This window comes from Pteropus medius, unplaced genomic scaffold, assembly GCF_902729225.1.
Source record: "Pteropus medius unplaced genomic scaffold, Ma_sr-lr_union100, whole genome shotgun sequence".
Classification (NCBI taxonomy): domain Eukaryota; kingdom Metazoa; phylum Chordata; class Mammalia; order Chiroptera; family Pteropodidae; genus Pteropus; species Pteropus medius.
Genome location: NW_024346667.1, coordinates 11,899,948 through 11,909,925, shown reverse-complemented (window position 1 = coordinate 11,909,925; position 9,978 = coordinate 11,899,948). Strand labels below are relative to the sequence as shown.

The following is a 9,978-nucleotide window of genomic DNA, read 5'->3' as shown; positions in this document are numbered from 1 at the left end:
GTCTTTGAAGAAGTACTTTTATGTATTCTTTATGGCATAATTTTAAGGCATGAACAAATATTGCTTTAAAAAATCGTGGTAAGATATACATAACATAAAATCTACCAGTTGAATCATTTTTAAGTGACAGTAGAGTGGCATTAAGTACATTCACATCGTTAGGTAACCATTACTAACATCCATCTCCAGAACTTTTTCATCTTTCCAAACTGACACTGTACTCGTTAAACATTAACTTCCCATCTCCCTCTTTCCCCAACCCCTGGCTTTTTGCCTTTATGAATTTGATTACTATAGGTACCTTATATAAGCAGAATCATAGAGTTTTTGACCCTTTGCCACTGGCTTCTTTCACTTAGCATAATGTCTCAAGGTTCATCCATGTTGCAGCATGTGTCAGAATTCTTCCCTTTTATGGCTGAGTAATATTCCATTGTATGTATAGACTTCATTTTGTTTATCGTTCACTCATCATTGGACACTTGGATGTGTCCATTGCTTCTGCCTTTGGACTGTTGTGAGTAATGCTGCTGTGAATATGGGTGTACAAATACCAGTAAGACTTTGCTTTCCATTCTTTTGGATGTATACACACAAATGGAATTTTTTGAGGAACTGCCATACCATTTTCCACAACAGTTTCACCCTTTGATATTTCTACCAGCGGTGCACAGAGGTTCCAATCCCTCCACATCCTGGCCAACACTTGTTATTTTCTGCTTTTTTGATAATAGTCATTGTAATGAATACGAAGTGGTATCTCATTGTGGTTTTGATCTGCATTTCTCTAATGGTAGTGATGTCGATTGAACATCATTTCGTGTGCTTATTGGACAATTGTATATCTTCTTTGGAGAGTCTTTTCAAGTCTTGTTGTCCATTTTTTAATTAGGTGGTTTATTTTTGTTATTACTGAGTTGTAGGAGTTACTAATGTATTCTAGATATTACTCTCTTATCGGATAGGTGATTTGTAAATATGTTCTCCCATTCTGTGAATTGCTGTTTTACTCTGCTGATTGTGTCCTTCAATGTATAAGAGTTGTAAATTTTGCCATAATTCAGCTTACCAATTTTTCATTTTGTCTCCTGTATTCTTGGTGTCACATCTAAGGAATCATTGCCAAATCTAATGTCATGAAGCTTTTCTTCATGTTTTCTTCTAAGAGTTTTATAATCTTAGCTCTTGCATTTCGCTAAGTCTTTGATCCATTTGAGTTAATTTTTATATGATGTAAGGTAAGAGTTCAACCTCATTATTTCGTATATAGATATCTAGTTTTCCCAGCACTATTTGTTGAAACCACTGCTTTTTCATAGTTAGTAAAAACTAAATCTCCCTTGTTTTGTTGACTTGATAGTTCATCAACAAGTGCAATATATTCTGATATCTTATTAGAAGATCTAATAGCAAATAATAAATATGTGTAGGTACACACATTATCAAGTTAATTGGGGCATCAGTAAACTTTGCTGGAGTGGTAGATAATTCTACAGAAACGAAGAAAACATGGGAAGTGACTTTCTCTAGATAAATGCATTTGTCAGATTGATTCGATAAATGAGCATCTTCTTGAAAATTTTCTCAAATTAATACTAGGTGGTTATTTCTGTTTTGTTTCTAGGCATGGAAGAGGCGATGGTTCGTGTTACGCAGTGGCCGTTTAACCGGAGATCCAGATGTCTTGGAATATTACAAAAATGATCATGCCAAGAAGCCTATCCGTATTATTGATTTAAATTTATGTCAGCAAGTTGATGCTGGATTGACATTTAACAAAAAAGAGTTTGAAAACAGCTACATTTTTGATATCAACACCATTGATCGAATTTTCTACTTGGTAGCAGACAGTGAGGAAGAGATGAATAAGTGGGTTCGTTGTATTTGTGACATCTGTGGGTTTAATCCTACAGAAGAAGGTAAGTTCAAGATTTTGTTATTCAGCCTTTCTCTTTTATTACTATGTTTTAGAACTGTTATAAAATTCTTTATTTCAGTTACGCAATACAATATTTTGGGTTTTTTATAATAGTAACATTTGGAAAAAGCAACTAAACCCTTTAATCAGTATGGGGAGAAACTATTTATAGGTTTTAGAAAGAAAAAGTTAACCATTGTGGAGCAGTGTCTAAATGTCCTGAAGGAGACGTTGCAAGAAAACATACTATTTAAGAGAATTTTTTGAGTTCCTATATAAATATTCAGTTGAACCTTATAACACAACTGATATTTGACTGTTTTTGACCTCTTAAAAACAGCATTTTCATGTGGCTCAGCTTAATTCTTTAGACGTTATTTTTAAACCTATCTTGGATTCTGAAGTTACAAAATAGCCAAGGTAATTATCAATACCTCTGAAAAGCATATGAGAATCGGCCACAAAACATGATGAAAAGGTAACAAACAACTGCATTTACTTAACACAGAGGTCCTAAAAAGAGCACAGAGGAAGAGGGGTCTCAGGATTTGGATAAGAGTTAGTGAAGAAAGCTCCTCAGAAGAAGACAAATTGGCGATCGTGGACTTTTGAAGAAAGTCGTATTTCTGCATAAATAAAGGAAGGGGTGCAGAACCCCTCAGCCTTAGGGATTAGGGAGAGGAAGGACCAAGAGGTGGCACAGAATTCTGTGTGCCTGGAGCAGAGGGCCATGAATGATAAACGCAAGGGGAGAATTGCTTGAGGATCTGAGATTTGGGGTGCCTCTCTTGGGAAGAGCTGAGTGATTACAGGTCTCAAGAAGAATTTTACAAGTGAAATTCCTCCCCAGGTGCCTTCCTATAGCTATCCTGACAGCGTCTCCCCTGTCCTCTTCTCTACTTTTCTTTTTTTTTTAAACAAACACTAAGAACCTATGTAGGGGACTCTAGTAAAGTTTAGGTTTGCAGAGCCAAGGATCAGGAATAAGGTCTTCGACCTTATTATTGTCATAGTTATACTTGTGTTTGCAAGCGTACATTTCCAAATATCTATATTTAGGAGTGCTCAGTGCAGTGTGGAAAAACTAAATTAACAATCAACATCAAGTTTTGGACTGAAGCGAAACAGTAATCATCTCTAATTAGCTCAGGTCAGCATGCTGCTTCCGCTCTGGCCAGTACACAGTCCAGGAGAAGGGCCTTCCAGGCCTGGGATTGGCCCAGTGGGCTGGGGGAAACCCCTTGGTGAGGAACCCAGAAGGTCCAAGGGAGCAGCACTGAGAGGGAAGGGGGCATCCAGTTTAGACAGGAGGCAGCTAATGAATTAAAGCTCTTTAACAGAGCGCTAGTGATTAAAAGCCTCGAAAAATTGTTTCATGTAGAGCATTAAGGCTTCAGTCGTTTTTGTGAAGTTACTAAATATGCTCACATTTTAAGTAGGTGTGGGGTATTATTTCTAACTCCAATTAAACTCCTTTCCTTTCTTGTTCGCATGTATCATCTATATTTGAGTGCAGTGGGGGATTTTAAAGTTAAAGTCTCAAATGAGATAGCTTCCTATTTAATGGTTACTTAATAACCACTCGGTAATAATAATTATTGGATTTAGACATCACATTAGTTTTGTCATGTGATGGATTTTCAGTTAAAATAATTTTAGTTGTCGTATCATCTTTTTGTTGATGTTGTTCTTTTGCCTGCTACCTGTTCAATTTAGAATTTGTTTTGGGGACATAAAGGCAGACTTCTGTCCCTGTTGGTTGCTTGTATAGATTCAGCTAATATAAAAGACTAAGTAGGTGTCCTTCTGTCTGCTTTTGTTTTCTTTATGATTCTCCTGAATATATTTAAGAAAAGAAATGAGATGCTCTCTTTTAGAGGTGGTACATCCGTCAGTCAAGGAATGTGAGGGTCTAATTTTTGGAAGTCCATTAGTGGGCGAGTAGAGTTGAGACCCCCAAAACAAGAACTTCTAATGTTCAAGTGTCTCAGATAACTTTGCAAGTTTTACGGCATGAAGTCTGGTCCATTCGTCCACGATTCTTACCATCTGGGAGCTTGATGAACACCCGGTCAGCTCTGGGAAGAAGAAAAGCTTTGTCTGCTTTAGGAAGTTGTTTCAATAATTTATGAAATTTTTTGAATTTGCCAGCACGCTGCTTAGGCTTTGGGCATTTACTCAACCAATGTATGTTCGGCGACACTGGTTAGGGGATCAAATGATGAACATTACATACGTGGAACAGAGCATCTAATAGGAGAAGATTCATATCCAAAATAATTCATCACAGTCGTTGATGAGTGTAACATATAGGTAACACATACATATACATAAAATTATACTTTAATATATATTTAATTTATATAATATATATTTATTGAAGTATGATACTATGGGAGCATATAAATAGTTTTGCCTCCGTAGAACTTGTAATCAGTCTAGTAGGAGACAGGCAAATATCTAGGAATTATACACTGGTTGATAAGTGCTCTGATAGAAAATAAATAAGCCTGATGGCAGCTGATTTATTCTTAAGAGGGTCAGGAAAAGCGTAGGTAGTTTTAAATGACGCTGTGACTATAACTGATCATGAGAACTTTATTTTTGCACTTAGAACATTTTCTTTGATATTAGTAGTCAGAATTCATCACAGTGTCTCTTTTCACTTTATAAACTTACTAGTATGAGGGTGGGGGGGTTCTGAAACTTGAAAGCTAGTGATCTTTTCAGTGGCAAAACTCCCAAATTCTTACAAAACAGATTAGAAGTTTATTTGCCTTGCGTGAAACTCTCAATATGCGAGCTTTATGTCTTTACAATATCCATAAAAGGGGAGGTTGGAAGAAAATTAATATTTTGATTCATCAAACTTAATTTATGTAATCTGAGTTAGTTATCAAGAACAGCTCTGCTAATCAAAAGTCATTTTTATCTGTTCATTAAAACAAGCCCCTAAGGACTGAAATTTGTCAGTGCTTTCTAAATTTAGTTCGTGAGCTATATCTAAATGCGACTACATTTATTTTTTAAATTCTGCAGTTCAACAATTTTCCACAAGTTCGTCCTGGCCATCTCTCAAGTAGCCACAGTTAGAAATGTCCTACTATACTATGTCGAAGACTTGAGTTTCTTGGAATAAATCGTTAAAAGATGAGCAATCCGTCATTGTGTAGTATCAAAGAACCACAAAAATATTTTATTTCACTCTATAATTTTGGTTTTTGATGCATAGTAGCAAAACTACAGAACTTTAAAGTTAACCACTCTATTTCCTTATTCATTTGTAGTTGAGTTTACTGCATGCCTTTTTTTAAAAAATCCACACATTTAAGGATTTGTTATCAAATGCTAAACCTCTGAGAACTGCTATTATCCTTTGTGATCACATTCATACAGTTTAGTATAATAAGGAAAATATCAAAAAGTCTTTGTTCTCTCAGTCACTTTACTGCCTGTTTTATATTCTCTTGCTTCCCAATAGATCTTAGTGCCAATCACAAAATAGGTGTTTTGTTTTTACCTACATCTGTCCCCTGAGCCCTGTGCCTTTCCATTTCAGAGAGCTGAATATGCTCCCATTCTTGGCTTAAAACTAATAACATGAAATGATATTTCATTAGACGAGTTTCAGACTAGACGTGGGAAGAAATAGACTGTGCTTGTATATTACGGTCTGAGAAAATAACTATCCTCAATCCCTATGAGAGTAACTAATTTTCTCCTGAAAACAAAAGGAAAGGGGAAAAATCTGACCTGTGTTTTGATTCCAGGAACCTCTCAGAATATCTTTACCATGTTATTTCCGCTGCTCCAGGTGACCGCTGCTATTATTGAATACTCAGAATGCTGGCAGGCTGGATCTGTTTTCAGATTTTAGCTCATTGAACAGTGTGTGGTTCCTGCGAACACTTTAATTTAGTAGACTTGAGGGTCAAAACTAATTTCTTTTGTTTTTCTTGGAAATGTGCAGATTTATTTTTGTTTCTACACCAACTTGGAAGCTGTTAAATCTGCCAACCAAGTGCCCAGAAGCACAGCCTAAGGGTTGGATACAGCTAACGAACTTGATGTAAAGGCTCTTGGTCTAAGTTCAAGATTAGAAAGTTGCCTCTTATCAGTTGAGTTGCTTTTCTCAAAATGCCCAAATAATAGTGACTTAAAAAAAAAGTAGTGTGATTCTATGTTTGATTTTCTTCCCTTTAGAAAAGTATCGCTAGCATGTAAGAATATACATATGCTCCTTTTCCTACAGAGCAGTACTTCTTAATTAGGGAATGTTTAAATTTCTTTTTATTTGCTTTTTTTAAATTCAGGTATAACTTACTACTGTAAAAGGCACGGATCTTAAGTGTACAACTAAATATAGTTTTATATATCCTTCTCTCTATACATAGAAATAGAAATCCAGTAACTATCACTCATATCAAAATATGGAAAAATTTCAGTACCCCAGAAGGTTTTCGCATGCTTCTTCCCAATAAAAGCTCAGAAGAAAAAAAAGCACCCAAATATAACCATTAGTTTGCTTCTAACACTATAGATTAATTTTGCTTATACTTGAACTTCATATAAATAAAACCCTGAGTCTGGCTTCTTTTGTCTAATATTCAGTCTGCGGGATTCATCCATGCAGCATGGAGCAGAAGTTCTTCATCCTATGGAGCATTACGATCTGTTTGAATGTTGACGGACCTTTGAGTTGTTTTCACTTTTTAGTTAATACATGTAAAGCTGTTGTGAGCATTCTAATATGTTTCTTCTGATGGACATGAACACTTATTTCTTTGGGGAATATACCCATGAGTGGAATTGCTACGCCGTAGTACATCTGTTCAGCTGTAGTAGATTTAGTAGCTTTAGTTTTCCAAAGTTATTGTAGCAGTTGCTTTCCTACCAGCCACATATGAGCCTTTCAGTTACTCTGCATTATCAACATTTGGTATTGTCGGTCATTAATTTTAGCCATTCTAGGGCGTGTGTAATGGTATCTCGTTGTGGTTTTAATTTGCATTTTTCCTGAGGACCGTTTCAACCAGAGTTTGTTTAGTTTTATTATACATTTTTAAACTGCTGCCCCTAAATCTTGATGCATTGAGTCTCCTAAGCACCTAGATTTCTAAAATGCCCCACAAGTGATTCTGAGGCCATGACACCTCTGGATACGAATTAAGGCAATTGTCAGCACTTCTTAAGGGTTTATTTTCAAAGTCTCCAAGAAAGTTTTCACAAACTCTTAAGGCGATAGTCAAGACAAATAAAAAATTTTCTACTTGAAACACATTAAATAGGTTGGCTGTGATTAAATGTCTTCATTATTTGATTAAATAAAGAAACTGCAGGTTCCATCACTGAAAATTACAACTATTGCTGTTTCTCATTTGTATCCATTTATAAAATGTTATTTTATAAAAAAAAAAAAATGGTGTGTTCAGAAGTGAGAAGATGGTTATTGTATCATCAATGACACCACATGGTCTTTATGGACTGTTACTCGCTAAGTTAATTAGTAGACATAGATCTATTCAAAATACTTCTCTTTACAGAAAAAAAAAGTTAATATAACAGAACATTTAATTTTGAATGTAATGGTAAAACTTTCATATTAGAAACCAAAAAATATTCTGTCCACGAATATAGACCATTTTCAGAGAAAAGCATCTCATCTAGTCTCCTGACAAGGACACAAACATCGAAGACCAGAGTTTTATTACTGCAGGCTCAGATAGGGGATGTTAGGAGTTACAAAATCAGCGGACCTATCACATCAGTTTTGAAATATTCCACCTTACCAATAAGAAAAAGAACTGCTTCCCAGGACTTAAGCTCTTATGCTGTTTGGTTAGGGGAAAACATGTTATTTTGAATGTTTAGAGGCATTATTTGGGCACCCCCGCTTCTGTGAGGGACGTTAATTCCAGGGCAATATGGTTCCAAATAGGATAAAACTGTGCATTAAAGCTAGGGATCACATGAGCCAATTTGTTATTAGTGGCTCTCCTCACATAATAATCTACTTCTCTCCACAGAAAGCTGGTTAAGGCTTTCCTTAGCAGTATTTAATAGTTTTTTAAGTAAAACTCAATTAGTAGTTTGCTCCAGCAGCTTTATTAGCCCTTTAATGGATGCTAATTTACTCTTCATGCCTTCTGAATTAAAAGTTAGGAAATAATTTCACATACATAAGCAAACCCTAAACTGATGTTTTCATTCTCAGAAACTTGTTGTTTTTTGTTTTAGGTTTTTTTTTTTTACGTCTATAGCACCTAGTCTGCCTAGGTGGTCTCCCATTCAAGTACTAACCAGGCCCAGTCCTGCTTAGCTTCCAAGATCAGACGAGATTGGGCACATTCAGGGTGGCATGGCCGTAGACCGTTCTCAGAAACTTGATGAAAACATTACTTAGAAAGAGCAGTAATTTAGAAGCCCAAGTGAGGCAGAAAACAACAAACATGGTCCCCTGAGCTACCTGTGGCATAGAATAGGGGCAAATCGCATGTTTTTTGTAAGGTGAAGAAAAGTGTCCTTCTTCAGATGACTGGCTAACTTTGACCAGAAATTTTATGTTAGAGAATATTTAGACACACTGCAACGCTTGCATTAAAATATGCAGAACTGAGCATCTAGTCAAATTAACATGAGTAAAATAATCCCAAAGGCTAAAACTTTGAAAATAGTGCATTATCTGAGCCAAAGTGGTAGAACAGTGTCCTTTCCCTTTTAAAGACCTTTGTACATCGTGTTGTTTGGAATGGTTGGGTTTGCTTTTCACAGATGTTCCAAAGCCTTTTCTTTCATGCCCTTGCCAGTGAACATAATGGAAGTTTCTCTCCATTACCAGTTCTTGCCAAGTTGACCCCTGAACAATGTGGAGGGTTAGGGGCGGTCGAAAATTCAAGTATAACTTTTGACTCCTCAAAAACTCAATTGTCCCTTGGTATCTGCCGGGGATTGGTTCCAGGACCTCATGTAAAAGTTCCTCGTTAAAATAGTGTAGAACAATGTGTAAATCGGCCCTCCGCATCCAGATGGAAAAATACTGTTTTTGATCCACTCTGGGTTGAATGTGGGAATACAGAGGGCCAATATATATTTATTGAAAAAAAATCCACATGTAAGTGGACCTCCACAGTTCTAACCCCATGCTGTTCAAGGATCAACTATATACGTAAGTCTTCCCATACTGTGAACAAGGTATATATGTTTTAAAGAAGGCTTTAAAAAATAATCCCAGTCCTTTCTTTAGAAAACGGAGAGAATTTTGTAGCTATAAAGAGGGTAAAAACATTCATCGTTCATGGCTGGGAGAAATGGAAGATTAAAAATGAGACAGTCCCATTGTGTTAAGAAAACAAGGTCAGACAAACGTGATTGCCTGGCTGGGTGATTTTTTTCCCCCACTTAAGACGAATCACTCAGTTTACTTAGTGTATAGCCATCAAATTTAGAAAAAAAAAATTAAAGGAAAAGTGTATCTATAAAAACATCCACCTGGAAAAGTTTTTCTAGGAGTTACAGTGGAAAATTAGAATTCATACTGTTTTATAAAGTGATGTATTTCCAGTGTTTAATTTCATTTTGTTTTGGTCAGAACTAGAACTTGAACTGGAGAAGTATATAAAATATACTTATGAGTACAGCCTGTAGGACACAGTAACTGCATTTTAATCCCTCTGCTCTTTTTCTCCTCAATGTATGGATTTTTCTTAAGCTCTTCTTTAAAGGTAAATAGTTTTCATGGTTTATCTTAAGTTTAGCAAATCTCAAGGATTTACTCTGAGTCACTGATTCATCTATGGCGTTTTAAATCCCCTTAAATCAGTCTTTGTATATTTGCAACTCAATCAAAGCAATAAAATATTTCATAGCGTTTATTATATAACTATTTAAAATCAATATCTATTAGACATGATGAGGTATTTATGAGTTCCCACTGAAATTATGGCATTATGTTGTAAAAATGTCCAAAAATGCATTTTTTTATTCTTACCATTTTCTGTTCTCACCTTTCATAAATAAGAAAAGAGTTAATTAACTCCTGCCGTAAAGTGTTAGATTTTGTG

At 35.7% G+C, this 9,978-nt stretch overlaps 1 protein-coding gene and 1 pseudogene across 6 annotated transcripts in view; one reads left to right on the top strand and one right to left on the bottom strand.

Moving 5' to 3' along the window:
- GAB1 (GRB2 associated binding protein 1) overlaps nt 1-9,978 on the top strand; it is a 109,847-nt gene that overhangs the window by 72,697 nt on the left and 27,172 nt on the right. For all 6 annotated transcript variants that reach the window (XM_039876062.1, XM_039876059.1, XM_039876061.1 and 3 more), the window contains exon 2: nt 1,625-1,919. In XM_039876062.1, coding sequence (XP_039731996.1) covers nt 1,625-1,919 — 295 coding nt within the window. The remainder of the gene's footprint in view (nt 1-1,624; nt 1,920-9,978) is intronic.
- LOC120613516 (uncharacterized) lies at nt 8,170-8,288 on the bottom strand (annotated as a pseudogene).